The 21,208-nt window shown below is 52.9% G+C and overlaps 1 protein-coding gene across 3 annotated transcripts in view; it reads right to left on the bottom strand.

The window, feature by feature from the left end:
* ST8SIA5 (ST8 alpha-N-acetyl-neuraminide alpha-2,8-sialyltransferase 5) overlaps positions 1-21,208 on the bottom strand; it is a 64,172-nt gene that overhangs the window by 12,163 nt on the left and 30,801 nt on the right. For all 3 annotated transcript variants that reach the window (XM_072829497.1, XM_072829495.1, XM_072829496.1), the window contains 5 exons: positions 19,089-19,181; positions 8,690-8,776; positions 4,958-5,102; positions 1,103-1,215; positions 250-342 (listed from right to left, as the gene is read on the bottom strand). In XM_072829497.1, the coding sequence (XP_072685598.1) occupies positions 250-342; positions 1,103-1,215; positions 4,958-5,102; positions 8,690-8,776; positions 19,089-19,181 (531 nt within the window). The remainder of the gene's footprint in view (positions 1-249; positions 343-1,102; positions 1,216-4,957; positions 5,103-8,689; positions 8,777-19,088; positions 19,182-21,208) is intronic.

Consider the following 21,208-nt stretch of genomic DNA (forward strand, 5'->3'; position numbering starts at 1 on the left):
TAATGCTCACAATGTTTTATTTAACTTGACATACCCCAAAATACTATGATTTCTACATGCAATCAATATATGCAATTGATGACCAATGGGTCATCCTCTTTTGCATGGTAAGTCTTTGACAATCAGGTGTGTGTCTGACGCTACAGACAGCACACGTCAATCTGGACAGCCACATTTCCTGAGGCCCGTAGCCACATGTGACACTAACAACTGCTATATTGAACAACATGAGTTTGGAGGGTCACTGACCTCTCTGTGATGATGCTGGGGTTCACAGTGACCACATCCGTCTTCACCCCCACATCCATGGTGTACTTCTCTGAGATGGGGGGTAGGTTGCACCTGCAGAAGAGACAAGGTGGCCCAGCTGCATGTGCTCACTCATTCTAGATGGAGCTGAAGAGCGGGCAGAGTGTGGGTGTGGGGAAGGACGAGATGGTGCTCATACGGGGCAGAGGGATGCAGAGGCAGCCAGCGGGTGGATTCTTGGTAGCCTGTGCTCAGAGAGGCAGGTTTAACTCCTTCCCTCTCCCACCCTGAGTGGCACATTGATTACAGATCCATGACCCGTGAGACCCCACCACAGCCTCGACCCCAATCCCTTTGCTTTAAGCTTTTATTTCTGACCCATCATCTTTATCCAGGCTCAACACATATCACCAAAGAGATAAGAGGGGGATCTCTCTATGGAAGAAGAAATACAAGGACCAGTCTCTAGCTTAAAGCCAGCATTGGGGTGAGCCACAAGGCTGCCCTGGTTCCAAGCCCAGCTTCTGGAAGAGTAGAACCCAACCAGGGAGGTAGCCGCCCAGATGGCCTCAGCAGCAGATGCACACATCCCCTGGGGGTCTTCAGTGCCATCATATCTGCCATGCTCCTTATGCACCTCCCATTCTGCAGATGTAGAGACCCAGGCCCCGGCAGGTTCAGCCACCGGCCCCAAGGGACAGGGCTGGGGAAGGAAAGGAGAAAACCAAAGTGTAAAGGTGTGCAGGGGTGGGGAGAGGGGACCGATAGGCTGAAGGAGAGCATGAGGGCACGGGGGTAGGACGCCACCAGAGGGAAGGGCACGGTGCAGGAGCGCCATGGGCAATTCTCTTACCGGAAGACAAAGTCAGCACTGTTGATCTCTCTCCCACAGCGGCTGTTCTTTAGGATGCCTCCATTGCCCACCACTGCACACTTCTTAAACTGGGACCGGTAGTAGGGCATGTCCTGGGGGAGACAGGAGCACAGGGGTCAGAGGCAACTCCTTTGCCCTGCCTTCTTCTGCTGCCCTCTCCGCTGTACCCATGGCCACCTCTGTGAGCCAGCCTCACGGAGAACGTGCGGGAAGAGTGGTTGTTCCACTTTGCAGACAAGAAGAGAGGTCAGGACACTTGTTCTCAGTCTCACTGGTGATTACGAATGAACTGGAAGAGAAGCCAGGCCTCATAGCCTTTTTTAATAAGCCGTGGGATGCCTCAGGCTTCCAGAAAGAAGGGAGTATAGGTTATGGCTCATCCTGCTTGCCTTTGGTTTGCCCAGTGTTTGGCAGCTCATCTTCTCTGTAGCTTCCAATATGCATGTTTTATGAGTTAATGCAAATGTGCTGGGGGATGACAGCAGCAGAGATGGGGCCAGGACCACCCGGGGCCCATACCTGGCCCTCACCCCTTTCAGCTCTGGGCAGGGTACAGAGGGAGGACACAGGCCTGGAACACAAGGGTCATATGGACTGGGACAGATGCCAGGACTTGGCAGCAGCAGGGACAGAAGACCAAGGGCTGAGGGAGCAGCAGGGTGCAGTGAGAGCCTGCAACTCCTCAAATCTCGGCAGAGGAAGAGCCCTGAGTGCAGGAGAGCCCAGGACTTACCCCAAGTGACCCCAGGAGTGATCATCTCATAGCACTTTGACCTTGGCACACCCTGACTGCTGGGTTCCCCTGGTATGGGGTTACCCTGGTATGGGCGCTGACTGCCCACAAGGCTCCTGGGGCGTGCCCTCCAGGGGACCACAGGCAAGTTTGCAGGAAAAAGCAAATGCTGGATTGAGGGTTAAGAGTCCTGATTCTGCTACATCCCTGCTCTAGGTCATAATCGCCTCCTGAGTAACCTGAGGCAGATGGGACCCCAGCAGCCACATGCATGGCATGGGGCAGAAGCAGAGGCCTGAGTCACGAGTGGGGTGACCAACCACCCCAGTTAGCCCAGAACCAGGGAGCTTGCCTAGGATGCAGGACTTTGCTTGAGTCAAACCCGGAAAATCCAGGGCCAACCAGGATTGGGCAAAGACCAAGGTCAGCCCTGGTTTTGCCCCATAAGAAGGTGAAGGAACCAGGGACAAGTGTTCTGAGTTCTCAGCAACTCGGTTTTTCCATCTGCAAAATGAGGATAATAACATGTGAGTGTGTCATGCTTTTCAATGTGACCGTGTAGGACAGAGTTTCTCAGCTGGACACTTGTTGACATCTTGGACTGGATCACTCCTTGTTGTGGGGGCTGCTGCCCCACGCACTGTAGGATGGCTAGCAGCATCCCTGGCTTCTCCCCACTAGAGGTCAAGGGTATCCTTCACTCATGAACCCAAACATTTCCAAACACTGCCAAATGTCTCCCTGGTTAAGAACCATTGGTGTGAATAAAAAGCCTACCCAGGGCTGTGCTTGCCCAGAGATATCTTGGCAAGAGGACCCAGTCCTGTTACTGTCATCGGGCCACAAAGCTCCCTTGGCCCAGGAGCCTGCTGGGTAGTTCCCCTCCCAGCTCACACCAGCCAGCCCGCCCTGGATGCCAGCAGCCTGTCGGCACTTCGGCCTTCTGGTGGGGCCACCTGCTAGCTGGGGCATGGATAATCACAGCACCTCAGACCCCGGGAAGACTAGATCTGTGGGAGGTACCCTGTCAGCCTGTGGCAATGGGGCCCATTTTCCCTAGAGGGACAGGCCCAGGGGCCAGGAGGGGAAACACGGGTATGCTAGAGCCAGTGGGAGAAACTGCACTGCTTGACTTTTACCAGAAAAAGGAAAAAACCCAAAGTTATCTTTGGAGACATCCTCAAAGGCCTTCATGTTCTATGTCAGTGTTTCCCAAACTTCTGCACATCAAAAACAACCTGGAGTACTTTCTGGAAATAGAAATCGCTGGGCTCCATCCCAGAACCATGGAATCAGAATCTCTCTAGGGCGGAGGCAGGAGACCGAGAAGCTGTATTTCATGCAAACCCCAAGAAATACTTCTGAGGGAATATTTCTATGCCACAAGCTCTAATGTGGGGGGGGGTGGCTAATCACGGCCCGAGGGCCACATCAGACCTTCTGCGCGTTTCTGTGCAGCTCACGGGCAAAGCATGGATTTTATATTTTCAAATGGTTGGGCGGTGGGGGTGGGGGGGAGGCAATCAAAGGAGGAAGATTTTGTGACACGGATAAGTCACGTGAGGCTCCCGTGTCAGTGTCTAATGGGAACCAGAGTGCTGTTTGCGAAGGCCGGTGGCTGCTGTGTGCTGTGACCGCAAAGGTGGATGGCTCTGACAGGGACCAGATGGCCTGCAAAGCTTAAAATGTTTACTCTCCTGCCCTTTCCAGAGAACATTTGGCAACCCCGCTGCAGTTCCCTGAGCCTCGGAGGTCTCTACTCATGGCCCTCCCTGGAGCCATATGTCATAACCGAGCCGTGTGTCACCCTTGGGCACAGCCGGCATGACACGCAATCCCACCCACTGTCACCGGCTTCCCACTCCAGGCCTTGAAAGCCCCACATTGTAGAGGGGGCTTATATCAGTCACCCTGCAGCACTGTGACGTGGGAGGGTAAGTGTGGCGCCTCTCCACCTTCGGCTCCTACCTGCTGCCCCCATGGGACCCCATCTCACCCAGGGCCCTCCGGGCAAGTACCCTGGGCTGTGTGTGTCACAAGCATTCTCGTGGGAGCAGGGAAGTGTGGGCCCTTGAATTTCTTCCAGAAAGGCCTGAACACACCCCCTACCCAGGCTGTCTATACACTGGACCCAGTAAGGTCTGCCTTGGGCCCCGTGCTCCCCAGGATGTGGTTATGCATCCCTCCCGTGGAATCTTTGTCCTCATCAGAGTGGGCTGACCACGCAGGTCCCCAGGCCCCTTCTCTGGGAGTCTGATGCCATGATCAGGCCACAGGGGAGTGCAGGGGAGTGCTGCAGCTTCGGTGACTCAGGGGACCACATACCCGGGACCAGGGAGCCACCATGCCAGCCCTGAACGAACAGCTTGCCTCCAGACTTTTCTTATGTGGAAGAAGGACAATTAACATTGATCTTGTTTAACTTAGATTTTCTGTTACAAACAGCCAAACTGGGTGCCTGGGTGGCTCAGGGGTTGAGTGTCTGCCTTCGGCTCAGGTCCCGGGATTGAGTCCCGCCTCGGGTTCCCTGCATGGAGCCTGCTTCTCCCTCTGCCTGTGTCTCACCTCTCTCTCTGTGTCCCTCGTGAATAAATAAATAAAATCTTCTAAAAAATAAATAAATAAAATAAAAAACAGCCAAAGCTTTTCCTAGACCAAACTCCAGGGTCATGGACAGGGAGGAGAGGCCTTGGAAGATGCCATCCAAGGTCATCCAATGTGAGATCAATCATTCTTGCTTTGCTTTCTGCTGGTTTGTGATTTCTTGTGCACACAGCCTTTGCATGAATCTTTTTGCTGCTGCTGTGCCTGCCTCCAGTGGGGGACGAATGCCTAATCACTCTCCCAGGTAGCTTCAGGATGTCCTCCGCAGCAACGCAATAACCAGCATTTGATAACCACTCTCTTGCCAATGTCACTCAGACAGTGGCCAGTTGGCATTCACCGTGCCCACACAGTCTATCCACTGGGCCAACCGGAGCCAGGACAGTGGGTGCAGAGGGCATGGCACAGTGATGCCACCACTCTACCCGGGCACGGCCACGTAGGGCTGCGTGGGGTGGCCCCGGGCCCCGCCTAGCCCGCCCTGCCCGAAGCAGCACCTTGGGAAACATGCGGAAGATCTCCTGGTTGATATGGTAGATGCCGCTGGTGTCCACTTCATACTTGAGCTTGGTCCCCAGGGGCGTGTTCTTCTGAGTGGTGAAGAGGAAGGAGGGGGCATTGCAGCACCGGGACAGAGTGGACCTGCCAGGCAGGAAACAGAGCAGGAAAGACAAGTGACACGGGGCAGAGCAAAGCTCCTGGAAGAACAGAAGGGTCGTGGAATGAGGCCCCTGGGGATGACCAGGGAGCACTGTTCTCACCCCCCTACCCCTTCCTGCACTCACTCCCCACTCCCACACCTCTGCTCGTGCCCTCTCCTTCAACACCCTCCCAATGCCTGGGCCTTCCTCCCTGGGAGCTCCCAGCTGCCCAGCCCCCGCCCCCCAGCATCACTGGTCTCCGAAGTCCCGGAGCACAGGCTGGACACCATCCGCGTAGTCACCTACCAACCCCCTCCCTGCCTGAAGCTCTTGACGGCAGGGACCCCGCTTCTCTGGCTCCCAATTGTGGGCTAAATCCTGCCTCACTCAGGCGCTCATTGAAATCCACTAAGCATTCTACTACTTGCTAGAGGTGCTGTTGATCCAGCCTTGATGGCAATCTGGGGATACCGAGCTCATCCTTAGGTTCCTGGCCCCTCCTATCAGACTGTAAACAAGGCGTTTACCCTGTGCCATGGGGTCAAAAAACTGAGACAAAACGGTCAGCAGAAGTGTGCAATTTCGGTCCCTGAGAAGTGTCTTGGGGGTGGTGTTAGGAAGTGGGTTGGTGGGCTGGTGCTGGACCACTTCCTGCAAAAAGAGGAGTCTCATTGATTCCAACAGGTTTTCAGGAGCTCACTATTGAAAAGAAAAAAGAAAGGAAAGGAAAGGAAAGGAAAGGAAAGGAAAGGAAAGGAAAGGAAAGGAAAGGAAAGGAAAGGAAAGGAAAGGAAAGGAAAGGAAAGGAAAGGAAAGGAAAGGAAAGGAAAGGAAAGGAAAGGAAAGGAGAAAGAAAGAAGAAAGAAGAAGAAAGAAAGAAAGAAAGAAAGAAAGAAAGAAAGAAAGAAAGAAAGAAAGAAAGAAAGAAAGAAAGAAAGAAAGAAAGAAAGAAAGAAAGAAAGAAAAAGAGAGAGAGAAAGAGAGAGAGAAAGAGAAAATAAAGAGAAAGAAAGAGAGAGAAGGGAAGGAAGGAAGGAAGGAAGGGAAGAAGGAAGGAGAAAGAAAGAAAGAAAGAAAGAAAGAAAGAAAGAAAGAAAGAAAGAAAGAAAGAAAGAAAGAAAGAAAGAAGGAAGGAAGACAGACAAAAAAAGAAAGAAAAGCAGCAGCCCCGTGGTTTTCACTCACAAACCTCAAACACAAGGTACAGAAGGGTTAGAGCTCAGATGATGCAAGCAGTCTTGACAAGTAAAAAATAACACCCAATCTTCTTCCTCCTAGGGAGAAGGTGGCTGCTGAGGCCGAGCTGGGAGTCGGCCAGGCCAGAGGAGGTGGAGGCGTCCCTCGCTGTGGCCACTGCTCGACCTGGTCACTCCATCTCTGAGGCCCAGTGAGAGGTTGAGGACTGGGCCCTGCCCTCCCCTGCCCTGGGGGCTGACGCCCTCCACCTGGGCTGCCCAGGGCTGGGCCTCACAACACAGGCAAGCTGCTGCTCGCACCAGGACCTTTGAATTTGAGGAGTTTTCTGGAAAGTTCCCATCCAAGGTCTGGGATGGAAACTCGGGGTTGCTGATCTGGTGTCAAGAGGCCTGGGTTCTAGATTCTGCTGTGCCCCCGGCTGCAGTGGGTCCCTGGGCAGGTGTCTTCCCCAGGCTGGACCTTGGCTTCCTGGTCTACAGAATGCAGCCTTAGCTCATCCACCTCTGACCCTCTGTAATTCTGTGACTCTGGGCTGCCAACGCCAGGGAGGTGATAATATATTATTTTCATGACTTTCTTGCAGGGATTTTACTGGGGAAGCTCAGCTGGCTGCTGGTCACAGAGAGAGGTCTTCCTATGGTGTGTTGAGTTTCGGAATGTGACTAAGGCTTCCCAAAGTTAGGGCCAGAGGCCTCGGGTCAGTATTGGCCCATTTAGCTTTGTTGGTCTAGAAACTCAATCTTATCTGTCTGCTGGAGAGAACTCCATGGGGGGTGGGGGGGTGAGAGGGAGGGGAGACTGACTCCCATTAACCAGGCTCACGAGTGACTGATATATAAACCAGAATGCCCATGTGTCTATTTGTAGGCAGTAGGGGGGGGAAGCTCACATCTGTCTTCTAGCACAGCCCTACCACCCCACCCCATTGCACTGTGCCTGGTTCTTACAAACCTGAATTAAGGATCTCATCGTGGTTCAGTGAGCTTGTAACAAGAGCAAAGGGAAGCAACCTACCAGCCTTGAAGGTTTTTCCATTTAGAGTCTAGCAAGACCTGATGTCATCTCCTTTTGCTACACCTGAAACTACCCCCCCACCCCCACCCCCACCCCCACCCTCAGAAGGGTCTCAGCTCCTCTAGAGCCTCTTCCCTGGGTAGTGCTGGCAGGTCCTGCTGAAGACTCCCACCTTTATCCTTGTTTTTCTCCTGCTACATCATCTTCCGTCGCTTCATTATATCCTTAGATATGTGAATCCCACTAGGCTCTCAGCCCCAACAACATCTCTTTACATGTCACTGACCTCGTGTGTGCTGGGTGTTTATGAACCGTGCAGCCAGTATGCTCAGGCCTCACCCAGCCCCAGGAGGCGTCTGCCCATGCAGTGCCCACGGCGACACCCCAGGCTAAGCAGTGGATCTGGGGTGTCACTTGCTACAGATCTTGGACCTGCCTCCAAGCACTGAGCTCAGGTTCATGTTCAACTTTTAGGATGGAGGGATGGGGTCTCCGCACAGTCCTGTTGGGTCTCAGCCAGCCTCATAGAGGCCTCTGGTTTCATGGCTGCGGGCACCTACTCCTCAGAGGTTGTCACAACCACATGTCTAAAAATGTGCCCCTTAAAACTACTTCACGGTCTCCAGACCTGGCCTGGAACTGCAGCAAACTGGGACAAATGACTTATAAGGAAAAGACAGAAGACTTAGGGTCATTGGCTTTTCACAGCCTCCCAGGTAGGATCCCCACATGCTGTTGGCTCCTCGGTACACGTGAACTACAGCCTGACTTGCCTGCACCCAATTTATACACAGACTCCTGGGATCCCATCGATCCTGGTCAGTGAGGTCTATCTGCACAAACATAATACCGTGAGCTCACAGAGGTTCAGCGACGGCACGAACCCTCTGGTTCACACCAACCAGGAGGGATTTGTGGACATCTGCCAGCTGCTTAGCTCTCACAAACAGGGCAGCCTTAAGCTACAGCTCTTGCCTCTCTGGAAGTTTATAATCTACGCTTTGGGTTAGAAAAGCAATTGGAAACAAATCTGCAGCAGGCCTCATGTGTGTAGTGAGGGGGGCGGCAACAGGCTGAGGCCCTTGAAGATGCCCAGCATGCCTTAAACACCAGACACCCGGAGCCAAGCACGGGCCCGTGATGGAGATGGTGTCCCCACTGGCCCTGCACTGCAGGGCTGCTGTGAGGACAAAGGGCCGGCAGCCAGCAAGGTGCCCCCTCTACCTGTGCACTGAGCCCCACTGCCCAGAGCCCAAAGCCCAGCCAGGGCCAGCTCCGGGGAAGGTGAGCCCAGGGCTGGGCCCCACAGGACGGGGTGGCAGGCAGGAGAACAGCACCAGTGAAAGGGCTGGGGGAGGGCAGACAGGTCACACATACTTGAACTGGTTGGCCTCAGAGATATTCATCGCCCATCGGCACATCTGCAGGCTCTTCCATCTGTCGAACAGCTCTGACTGCTTCACCCTTTGGGAGTGGAGGACAGAAGAGCATGTGAAAGGGGCCAGGCTGGGCCACGTGGCAGCGTTCCCAAACACCCCTTCCTGCCCCTGCAGGTGCCGAGTCCGGGCACGGCCCTTTCCATGCCAACCTCTGGAGGCTTGCTCATTCCCAGAGATAGCCAACTGCTCTCTGGCAAGCGTGCCTTCCACCTTCGGACCAGCCAATCCCAAGCCTGCATCCTCCTCATCAACCTTGTCGACTGAGCCACCAACCCCAAGGGAACTCAGGAACTCTCTGAATTATAGGCAAAATCCCCTGTCTGTCCACCCATGGGATTTCTTGAGGAGAATCGGAAGCTTCATCAGCTTCCCAAAGAGGTCTTTGATGCCCCCAACAGGGCAAATAGTCACTTAAATGTGAAGTAAAAACCAGGTTCATTCTGCAGAGCTGGGTTTCCTGTGTTTAGCTGGAGGGGAACCGGGTGGCTCCCAAGCAGGGCAAGCCTCCCCCACAGAAGGAACACATACAGGACCGGTGCTGAGAGGGGTGATTGCCGGGGATGTCGTACAGGAAAGTGGTGAAGTGCGTGGATTCTGGAGCCAGGAGAGGAGCTGGGCCCCAGACCAGGTTCAGGCACCTCCTAACTATGGGACCTCAGACAGCTCACTTGACCTCTGAGCTGCATCTAGATAATGAACATAACAATAGGTTATCACCCACCATCCCGGATTTGTTAAGGTTATTAAATGAAGTGATACAATAAAGGGCTAGGCATGGGAAGCGTGCACAGGAAGTACCTGAGAGACGGAAGTAATTTTTATGGTTAAACTGCACTGCCTTGACGACACTCCCTCATGGTCCCCTGGATGTTCCCCTTTTATAAAACCTATAGCCCGTCCTGACTCATGTCTGATCCTTCTCACAGATAGTAAATACCCTGGGGGCAGGTGGACATGCCTGAATTCAGCCCCGTCAATCCAGGCCCAAGACACCTGGCTGATGTGTGGGACACATGTGTTGAGCATATCAATTAATTAGTGAATGAACCAATTAGTCTGCATTCAAATAGAGTCTATAATTATTTATTGAACTCCTCTATATGGAGAGAACCGGGAATGGAGCAGAGAACAAAACAACTCTCTGCTCCCACAGAGCTTAAATAGCAGTGAGGAGGAGGGTGGATGGTGTGCCTGGGTGGCGCAGTTGGTGAAGTGTCTACCTTTGGCTCAGGTCATGATCCCGGGGTCCTGGGATCTAGTCCTGCTTCAGGCTCCCTGCTTGGTGGGGAGTCTGCTTCTCCTTCTCTCTCTTTCTCTCTCTCTTTCTCTCTCAAATTAATAAATAAATCTTAAAAAAAAAAAAAGGAGGTGAAGGGAAAACAGGTACATATACACATGACAACAGAAGCACAAGCAGCAAGTGCAAACACAGACAAGCAGAACTACATCAAACTCAAATGCTTCCATTCAGCAAAGTGACCACAACAGGGTGAAAAGTCAACATACAGAACGGGAGTAAGTATTTGCGGCCCATGTATCTGATAAGGGGTTAAATATCCAAAATACACAAGGAACTCCTAACACTCAACAGTAAAAGACCAACAATTAGCTTGATTTTTTTAATACATTTATTTTGTATTGGTATTCAATTTGTCAACATACAGAATAACACTCAGTGCTCATCCCGTCAAGTGCCCACCTCGGTGCCCGCCATCCAGTCACCCCCACCCACTAGCTTGATTTTTATTTTTATTTTTTTTAATTTTTTTATTTATTTTTATTTATGATAGTCACAGAGAGAGAGAGAGAGGGGGGCAGAGACACAGGCAGAGGGAGAAGCAGGCTCCATGCACTGGGAGCCCATTGTGGGATTCGATCCCGGGTCTCCAGGATCGCGCCCTGGGCCAAAGGCAGGCGCCAAACCGCTGCGCCACCCAGGGATCCCTAGCTTGATTTTTAAAAGGGCCAGAAGACTTATACAGACATTTCCCCAAAGAAGAGACATCCAGACAGCCAACAGGCACATGAAAAGGCGCTCGACATCACTCATCATCAGGGAAATGCAAATCACAGTCTCACCCCCATGAGGGCTGACATCAAAGAAACAAAAGGGGGCCTGGCGAGCAATGCCAGGGATGCGGAGAGAAGGGAAACCTTGTGCAGGGTTGGGTGGGAATGCCAACCAGTGCAGCCAGCATGTTAAATGTTATATGGAGGTTCTTCAGAAAATGAAAAATAGAACCACCCTGTAACCCAAAAATTACACTTCTAGGTGTGTATCCCAGGGGATTGCAATTGGGCTCGGAAAGAACTAGCTGCACTCCCATGTTCAGCCGCGACACTGCTCAGCAGTAACCAGGGCATGGAAACCACCTCGATGTCCCCTGATGAGTGAATGAATAAAGAAAATGTGCTACAGGCCCACGACAGAATACTATGTGGCCTTTAAAAAGAAGGAAATCTGCCACGTGAGCCAGGCTGGATGAATCTGGAGGGCTTCGTGCCACATGAAATAAGCCAGCCACAGAAGGATGTACGTGGCATGATTCACTCAAGGGGTGTCTGAGACAGCTGATCTCAGAGAAACAAGAGGGGAGAAGGGTGGTTTGCAAGAACCTTCAGGAAGGAGGGAGGGTGAGCTGCTTGCTGCTCACGGATCTAAGGTCTCAGCTATGTACGATGAGGAAGTGCCAGACGTCTCCTGTATGATACTGTCTGATGCACTTGGTTGAGAGTGTTCTGACCCCCACTAACAAAAAGAGAACAGATAATAACGCCCTGTCAGGGAGAGGTGAGTGCTATGGACAACAGTGAAGCGAGGTAAAGGAAACGAAAGGTGGCTGTTTCAGAAGGGTAGGTCAGGGGAAGGCTTCCCTGAAGAGGAGACCCCTGCACAAAGGACCAAAATGATTAGGAACGAGCCAAGCAAGTATCTGGGGAAGGAGTAGTATTCTAGGCAAAGAGTAAAGTCAGTACAAAGGCACTGGGGCAGGAACTTACTGGGCAGCTTTAGGGAACTGGAAGGGATCCCTTTCCATCCTTTTTTTTTTTTTTTTAAGATTTTATTTATTTGGGATCCCTGGGTGGTGCAGCGGTTTAGCGCCTGCCTTTGGCCCAGGGCGCGATCCTAGAGACCCAGGATCGAATCCCACATCGGGCTCCCGGTGCATGGAGCCTGCTTCTCCCTCTGCCTATGTCTCTGCCTCTCTCTCTGTGTGTGTGACTATCATAAATAAATTAAAAAAAAAATAAACCTCAGTTTCCTTAGATGGAAAAGGAGGTTAGTATTTAAAAAAAAAAAAGATTTTATTTATTTATTCATGAGAGACACAGAAACACAGGAAGAGGGAGAAGCAGGCTCCATGCAGGGAGCCTGATGTGGGACTTGATCCCAGGACTTCCAGGATCACACCCCGAGCCGAAAGCAGATGCTCAAATGCTGAGCCACCCGGATGCCTTCCCCTCCACCCCTGGTCCCGCTTCCATCCTGATGCCTTCCTCCTAGACTCCCCAAACCTCCCACGGCAGCCCTACCCTCTCAGGCTCGTGTGGCATCAGAGGAGAGGTGCCATCACACAGCCCCATCTTGGCTCGCCTTCTGCTTCCCTCTCCTGCTCTCTGCAATCCACAGGCCCCTGGAGCAGCCTCCTATGTGGCCAATGCCTCAAATGCCACCTGGAAACACAGTCCTTTCAGGACAGCAGGCCGGGATCCCAAGTACAACTGTTACCAGCGTCTGGGTCCCATTCTCTGTGCCTCCAAAACCTGTCACATGCTGGACCAAGGCTGGGGCCCGAACTCCCAGCCTTGAATCCTGGCTCCATCCCCCACTTGCAGTGTGACCTTGGACAAGTCATTTAATCTCTCTGACACTTGGGTGCTTTTGTATGATGGATATAATAACCTCTAGCCCTGCTAATCCCCGGGATGCTCAGAAAGATCAAATGAGAGAACATGTATAAAAAACATGTTATAAATTGCCTTACAAATGTGGAGCTCGCCTTTATTTTAAAGATGAGGGATTGATCTGAGGCTCTGATCTCCTTTCTCCCCAGATACCACCAACAGTCCAGAAGAGGAATAATAAAGGTACAGGCCCACCAGATAAATAGAATGATGGGGGCGGGTGGGAGTTCAGTGGAAGAGAGTTTTTGTCAAGTGTGTGGGAGGAAGGGGGGGGGGGGACACAAGGAGGGTGACCTGGCCCAGAGTCAGAGTACAACCTCATGAGACATTTTTAAAGGGGGTAGGAAGATGGGGCCAGGGCATGGTGCTGAAAATGACCCTCAGTTGTAAGTCTATATGCAGAATCATCAAACCCACCCCCACAGCAGCCAAACAATGTCCTGCAGAGGGTGGGGAGGGGTGGCATCAGGCTGTCAGTGAGTTCCTACAAACAAAAACAAAAACAAATGGTCATTCCCAGTGAAAAGATTTGGACACTCTGGCAGCAAAAAGAGCACCATCTCCAACAATGACTCTTGAGGAAGGCCTGCTCTCTGACAAGAGTCCCTATCAGCTTTTTATTGTTCCAAATTTCAATATGAATAGATATCAAGGATCACCTGGTCAACCAGAGGAAACAGATGAAGACAAACCACCAGTCAAAATACCCAAAGAGAAAATGACTGGAGGGACACAATACAACTTTCACATATTCTTAGTGTCTCCAGAGACAGTCTAGAAGGCATGACATCCTTAAAGATAGGAACAGATTGCTCTTAGGACAAAGAAAGAGCTCTGGGGTGGGGACGAGTTCATTCAGAGAGCTGGAAAAGGAAGTCAAGGACTCTTCTCAGAAAGTGGAAGTGATCGGCAGAGACAGAAAGGATGAGATCAAACAGGGAGAACTACGTAAGCCATCCAGAAGGCCCACTGCACACCTCCTACAAGGACTAGAAAGAGGAAGTGGAGAAGAATGGGAGAGAAGGAAACATTTTGAAAATCCAAAAGAACATTCAAGAGTTTGGACACAAGCCTCAGATTAAGAGGTCCGATGGGCATCTACCCAGAAGCACTTGATCCAGACACTTCAGAACCGCAGCATCTGGAAACACTCCAGAGAGAAGACAGGTCATGCCCAGTGGAGCTACCAGCATCCTGCTCCCATAGCCCCGGACACTACAAGCAATGGGGAAAGTCCTTGGCATTCTGGGGGAGGATGATTTTCTCCTAAAATTCCAACCCCAACAAACCAACAATCAGGTATAAGGGAAGGATTAACTCATTTAGACACAGAACTCAAAACCTGACCTCCTACCCATCACTTTTTTGGGGGGGAAATAACTGGGTCAAAGCAAAAGGAAGGAGTAAAAAAGAGGGTTTACTATGGGTTCTCCACAAAAGTGAATCCAACCCAAGGAGGCGGGGAAGGGAAGTTTCCAGGACAAGGGTGGTGACCCGCTAAGAGAGCACCCTGTCCACACGGAGCATGAGGATAAAGGGCAATTCTGAGAGGAAGGCCTGGTTGATGGAGAGGCAGGCAGAAACCACAAATGGGCAGCATAATAGAGACAAAGAGTTCAAGATGAAAAAGATGAGCAGAAGCTCCAGGAAAAAGTAAAGAGGGGAGGGAGGATGTACAAGAAAGGAAGTAGAATCACTATTTTCTGATCTTTATGTTTTAGAGTCCACCTATAGAAGAAACTCCAGCCTCCCTCCCCCAACCAAAAAAAATATAACTGCGTTATGGGTAAAAACAGAATGTAAATGTTATCAGCCTTGATACCTTTAAGGCAAATGCACAAATGATGGGAACCAAAACATGGGGATGCGTTTTGGGAGCCGCGTCTTACAAGAGTCCAGGATCAAGAGATACTGTCAGTGTTTGGTAGAACTAGAAATAGGTGACTCAGCCAATCTATAGACGGAAGAACTAAAAATAGCAAAATCCCCCAACCCAGAAGAGCAGGGAGTGGGTGGGGTGGGGGCCAAGGGGCTGAATCCTCACCCCGAGGCAGGACATCGATGCACGCCACCCCAAGTCAAGAAAGAACAGCAGGTGTGCATTACGGAGATGCGTGGAGGTAAGGAGTGGAAGAAGCAGCCGAGCACTGAAAGAAATGGAGCTGGGGGTGGCGAAGGCACAGGGCAGGGGACTGTGGCTTTTCCTTAGTATCAGCTTCTGTGCCCTACTTGACTTTTCCCACCGCGTGCAAGAAGAGACGGAGATGATGAGGAGGTGTCATGACCATCTCTGTCCTCCTTTCTCTCCTTCCATGGCCTCCTCTCTCTCCACCCAGCTCCCATGTTCAGGCCCCATCCACTCACTTGTGTGTCAGACACGTCCCGAGGCCCTGCGGGGTCACCCATGGGGGCTTCAGAGATGCCAGGGCATGAAGGGGCCTCCCAGCCTCCGTTCCTGGGTGCAGCGCAAGGCTCCTCACCCCTGAATGATGGGGAAGGGGCTGCAGGAGATGCCCCAGGGTGACATCCAGGCGCCACCGCACCTGGTGGCAGTGACTGCCTTAAATATAAACAGACTCTAGGATAAACACAAACAAATCATTTGTGTGAGTATCAGCAACACTGAGTTTCATGATAAGTCACCACCACAGAGTAATTCCTCCTGTGTCTGACATTGTCAGGGAGCCAGGCCTTCTCCATGTGGGAATTTTCTGGCTGACTGGTTTCCACCAGCATTCGGAGCAGTTCTGGATCAGAATCACTCCCAGATGAATCATGGCCCCTCCTGTTGCCCCAGAATGCCTGCTGACATTCAGCCGCGCGGCCCCCTCCACACACAGATGGTGACTTCACGTCTCCCCAATGACTCAGAGGCTCCCCCAGGAGCCGCATTCACGGCTCTGGCCAACACAGTGAAGCCACAGGTGCCCTGTCCACGCCAGGCCCACTCGAGCCTCTGATTGCAGCCCTGGACATCCCATTGCGCCTCAGGCTGCGGACCCAGGAGAGGAGACACCAGGCTCACTGCTCCCTAGTGCCCCGCCAGCGGCCTCCATCTCCTCTCAGGGCCCCTGTGCCACCAGGGCCTAGGCTGCTAAGATCTGGGGCCTATGGGGTGGTCCAAGGCCCAGGGGCCACTGGCCAGAATGGCTGCTCCACCCAAGACAGCAGACAGGGTGCCTGAGGCAGAGACAAGTGCTCAAGCCAAATGTGCAGAGCGCCAAACATGTGTCCCTGACGAGGGCCAACAGTGGGCACCCTACACAGGATGGGTGAGGTCCCTCTCCCAAGCCCACCAGGTCTGTGATGCAGGGGCCCAGGTGGAAGGTGGGGTAAGGGCTATTACGGCTGAATCATCTCCTCCGATGCAGCAATCCTAACCCCTAAGATCTCACAAGGTGACTCTTGGGAGATGAGGACTGTAAGGAGGTGCTTAAGTTGAAACAAGGCCATGAGGGTGGGCCCTCATCTGGGAGGGCCGCTGTCCTTATTAGAAGAGGAAATGAGGGCAGAGACAGGCCTGAAGGAAGTCCACGTGAAGACAGAGGGGACAAGGCCACGTGTGAGCCATGTAGAGAGGCCTCCAGAGCCAACCCTGCCAGCGCCTCCGTCTCAGACTTCCCGCCTCCAGAGCCGTGGGGATGCAGCATTCTGCTGTTCAGGCCGTTGGCCTGCGGTGCATGTGTGTGGGGGCTCCGGCCAACTGACACAGTGACAGACCCCAACACAGAGACGGTGCGTGGCTAGAGGCTGGGAAGTCACACGGAGGGATGACCGCCCTACGGGGCCCCTCAGGGCTTTGGCGCTAGACACTGAGGTGAGCAGGAAGGAACGATCCACATTTTATGACTCAACAGGTAATTGTTTACCTTCGAAGACACGAAAACAGGCTGCCCACAGGTGTGCCCTGGCTTCCCGAGCACAGTTAGGGCCCGAGGTCTCTGAATTCCGGGCAAAGACAGAGGATCTCTGCAAAGGAGCTGATGAATTTGGCTCGGGCCTGGAGTCTGGACGGCCACAGTTGCACTGAATCCCAGTTCGTCACCAGTCACATCACACACACACACCCCACCGCCACCTGCTGGAAGCCTTTCCAGGCTCCCGTGGCCCTCAGATAATGACAGAATCTGAATCCCGGTCCACACTGCAAGGCCTCACGAGGTTGGGCTCCTGCCTGCCCCTCCAGCAACATGGCTCCCGTGTCCCCCCCCCCCCCCACACACACACACTGGCATTCAGGCCGCCTTGACCCTTCAGAGCCTGGGACCCAGCGGGCTTCCTCCTTTGCACAGACTGTTCAGTCTGGAACCTTCCTGGTCTACATAACTCCTATTGGCCTTCCAACGGGAGCACCAGCATCCCTTCTTCAGGGAAGCCCAGCCTGACAACCCCTCGCCGTCCCAGCCCAGGTCCAGATCCCTGCCACCACCACCCCCTCCGCCCCTGACTTCCTAGGGTAATTAGTTATTAATGTGTGCTTCTCCCTGGGCTGTGAGCTCCATGAAGGCGGGCATCATGGTGGGTGCTCAGCCTGGAGCTGGGTGGGGTTGAGGGGAGCCTCTGGGTGGGATAGGGATGACAAACAACACAGCCAACCCCGGCTCAACGCATCCCCGGAGCCTTCCCGCAGCTACTAAACTTACAAACTCTGCATGGCAGCCGTGGTTCCAGAGGGAAAGGAAGGGAGGGAGGCACCTGGACATGGACTGAGCACCTGGGATGTGGACACGGACTGAGCACCTGGCATGTGTGCTGCTATGGATGTGGACCGCGGGGTTGCCCACTCTAACACACACCTGTTCCTCCGGTCTCCGTGGCAACCCATAACAACTACATAACAGTGTCCCCATGTTTGCAGGTGAGGAAAGGCTCAGAGAGGTCAAGTAACTTGTATAACAATACAGAGCTGGGAAGACCCCTGGCCTGCCAGGCCCCCAGGCCCATGCTCCGTCTATGCTCCACGCCACATGGAGATTATGTCAGGTCACTTAAGGAGCAGTGGCTCCTGCCTATGGGCCATGAATGGTGGTCCCAGGGGGCACATCAGGGGTCATGGGTGGTGGTCCTGGGAAGCACGTCAGGGACCCCGGGTGGTACTCCTGGCAGGGGCCATGGGTGGTGGTCTTGGGGGCACATCAGGGGCCACAGGGTGTTGGTCCCGGGGAGCAGGTCAGGGGCCGTGGGGTAGTGGTCTCGGGGGGCACGTCAGGGGCCATGGATGGTGGTCTTGGGGGCACATCAGGGGCCATGGGTGGTGATCTCGGGGGGCATGTTAGGGGCCACAAATGGTAGTCCTGGGGGGCATGTCAGGGGCCACGGGGTGGTGATCCTGGGGAGCACGTCAGGGGCCATGGGTGGTGGTCTCGGGGGGCACGTCAGGGGCCACAGATGGTGGTCTTGGGGGGCACATCAGGGGCCATGGGTGGTGGGTCTTGGGGGGCATGTTAGGGGCCACAGATGGTAGTCCCGGGGGGCATGTCAGAGGCCACGGGGTGGTGGTCTCGGAGGGGCACATCAGGGACCACAGGTGGTGGTCATGGGGGGCATGTCAGGGGCCTGTGAGTCCATGGGAGCCCCCAGCACCACCTCGGCCTGAATTAACTATATTCCTTTCACATCCAGATATAACTGTTTTCAAATACATATGAATTTTATCTGAAATTAAATATCATGATTAACGCGACAACATGCCTCTCAGGGGGCTGATGAATTCACACTGGTCCTACATGGGAGAGAAGGGCGACGTGAGCCCACACACACCAAAACGTGCAGCATGTAATATGCTTTTTCTCCCTTAGGCTGTAAAAAGGCCAGGGGTGTTGTCCTGTCGAGTGAGGAGCTGAGAGCACAATTCTTCCATAATTTGTGAAAAAAGAGAAAAGCCCAGGCTATCTGTGCACAGGTGCTGGTGTATGCAGAATCTCTGGGGAGATGTGCAAGGACACCTGGGTTGCCTCTGAGGACAACCGAGGGCTATGAGAGGGGGGTTTTCACTTTACACCTTTTTGTACCACTTGAATGTTGTGTCATTTCAATAATTAAAAAAAAATTTTAACTTAATGAATATAAAATTTTGGAAAGGCAAGATAGCCAGAGGGAGACCCTCTACACAGAGCCCTGAATTTCAGGTCAGATGCTCCTGTGCTCTCTTGGGTTTCTGTACAGGAAGAAGCCCAGTGACAATACCTCGGAGACCAGTAATGAAGATAGGGACCGAATGCCCTGGTCCTTGCAAACTTGGCCTTTTTTTTTTTTTTTTTTTTTTTCATAAAATGCACAGTGATCTCTGCTCTCCAAATGCTAGATGCCCAGGGGAAGTAGACCTAATGCCAGCTCCGTGGGGACCCACCACACTCCCATCTCCTCCCCTCCCGTCCCTGGGGCCTGCCCCAACCCACATGCACACCCCCACCCACCCCAGCCACACTCACATGGACAGCACCTTTACTTCCAAGATTTCGTGCCTCAGCTCCAGACATCTTGTGGAATTATATTCAAATGGGCCCTCGTAAAATTCAAAGTACCTGGGAACCAACAGGGACAGAGGTTACTATGCAAAGCAGCCAGCCAGACTTTGGGGTGGGGGTGGGGGCAGGGGGCTGCAGGGCTCTTGGTGGGGGGGGGGGTCTAACCTGGGCAAATAAAGAGAGTGCACAGGCCCCACCCAGCCCCCAGGACCACTGGGGTCCTCTGGCTTGATCACTGGGTGGTTGATTACTCCCAGAACCCCACTACCCCAGGAGCCTAAGTCTCTACAAGGCATCAACTCAACTCAGCAAATCATGACACTCAGAAGCAGGTTGAGTTTCAAATCCATGGCTGCGAAAGAGAAAGGAAGCAGGAGGATGCCCTGGGCACTATCTCATTCTCCAGTTTCTGGTGATGGGTCCCTGACGGAGGCAACACTGGGAGTCTGGACAGTGATAACCCAGACTTTCTGCCAATCCTGTCCTTTCCTGCCCCTTTCTCCTCCCCTTGGGACACAAGCACAGCTAAGATCTACTATTTTTCTACTCCTCATTAGCTCGTTTGACCCTAGCACTCATGCTGTGACCAGGTGAGACTGACATTTCCTTCTCCCCATCTGGCAGCTGAGAAAGCTGAGCTCAGAAAGATGGAGCTCAGGTCCCACGAGCAGTGGGGCAGGGCCAGGCTTAGGCCAGGTCCCACCGCAGAGGAGCCCAAGCCCCCTCCAACACTGGCTGGCTCAGGCATGCCAGGGCCACCGCAGGGTCACTTCTGCAGCTCCAAGCAGAGTTGTATCGATTCCAGCCAGCGCCTGCTGAGCCCTCCCCTCGGGCCAAGCTCTTGACGTGGATGCATCCAGTTTTCATCTTTAGAACTAGCCTCAGCATCTGGAGGAAGCTCTGGGAGTTCAGTTCACTCACTCACCCAGAGCCACATAGATGGGAGGTGGCACAGCTGGGACATGAGCCTGCACACTGACTCTAGGCTACTCCTGTTCACTCACCCATAAGGACAGCGGGTACCCCTGAAAAGGGCCCTGTGGCCTCCCTCCACAGCCACTGGGTGAGGAAGTCTTTAAAGTCGCTCCCTCTCACACCTGAAGTTCCCACCAGCCCAGAGAAGGAAGAGCACCCGGCTGGTGGGGGGTGGGTGGAGGGATCCTGCAGACATAAAACACAGCAGATTACTGCCCAGCTCGGCCACAGAGGTAGCATGGGGCCTGTCCTCATGGCCTCCTCTTCTGGAGGCTGCTCAGAAAAGGCCGGGGTGGGGTGGGGTGAGTCGGATCCCCCAGAGAATCAATACCAGAGAATCAAGAAGCCTGCAGGGTCCAGCCACTCTAGATGCAGGGTCAGTGGCCTGACAAAGGGTAGCTCTGGAGAATCAGAAGTGGGAGTTGTGCCCCAGGACCGCTCCTGGGCCCTGTGGGCCGTGACTCAGGATTTAAAATAAAGTCACTCCCCGAGCATTTCCCAGAAACCTTCCTGACATGTAGGGGCAGTTACTTCGCACTCATTCTCACACGCCTCATTTCTGTGCACCAGCTCAGGCATGTGCCACTTTACACACAGAAGGGCGTTTCACCCAATAGAGTTAGGCTTCTTTTTAAAATACTTGCGTGTTAAATAACTTCCATGTGTAGTATCACATGTACTATTTTAAGACATATTTTCACAAATATTTTGTTCTTAATTTTCATGTCATTAAATAGTTGTTTTATTAATTTTTTTAAAATTTTTTTATTTATTTATGATAGTCACACAGAGAGAGAGAGAGAGAGAGGCAGAGACACAGGCAGAGGGAGAAGCAGGCTCCATGCACCGGGAGCCCGATGTGGGATTTGATCCCGGGTCTCCAGGATCGCGCCCTGGGCCAAAGGCAGCGCCAAACCGCTGCGCCACCCAGGGATCCCTGTAGTTAAGTTTTAAAGTTATATTTCAAAGGCAGTTCAAATAATATTTTTAAATATTAAAACATTTTTTTAAAAAAAAGATTTTATCCATTTATTCATGAGAGACACACAGAGAGAGAAGGGAGAGACACAGGCAGAAGGAGAAGCAGGCTCCATGCAGGGAGCCTGACG

The sequence above is a fragment of the Canis lupus genome, chromosome 6 (genome assembly GCF_048164855.1).
Source record: "Canis lupus baileyi chromosome 6, mCanLup2.hap1, whole genome shotgun sequence".
Lineage (NCBI taxonomy): Eukaryota > Metazoa > Chordata > Mammalia > Carnivora > Canidae > Canis > Canis lupus.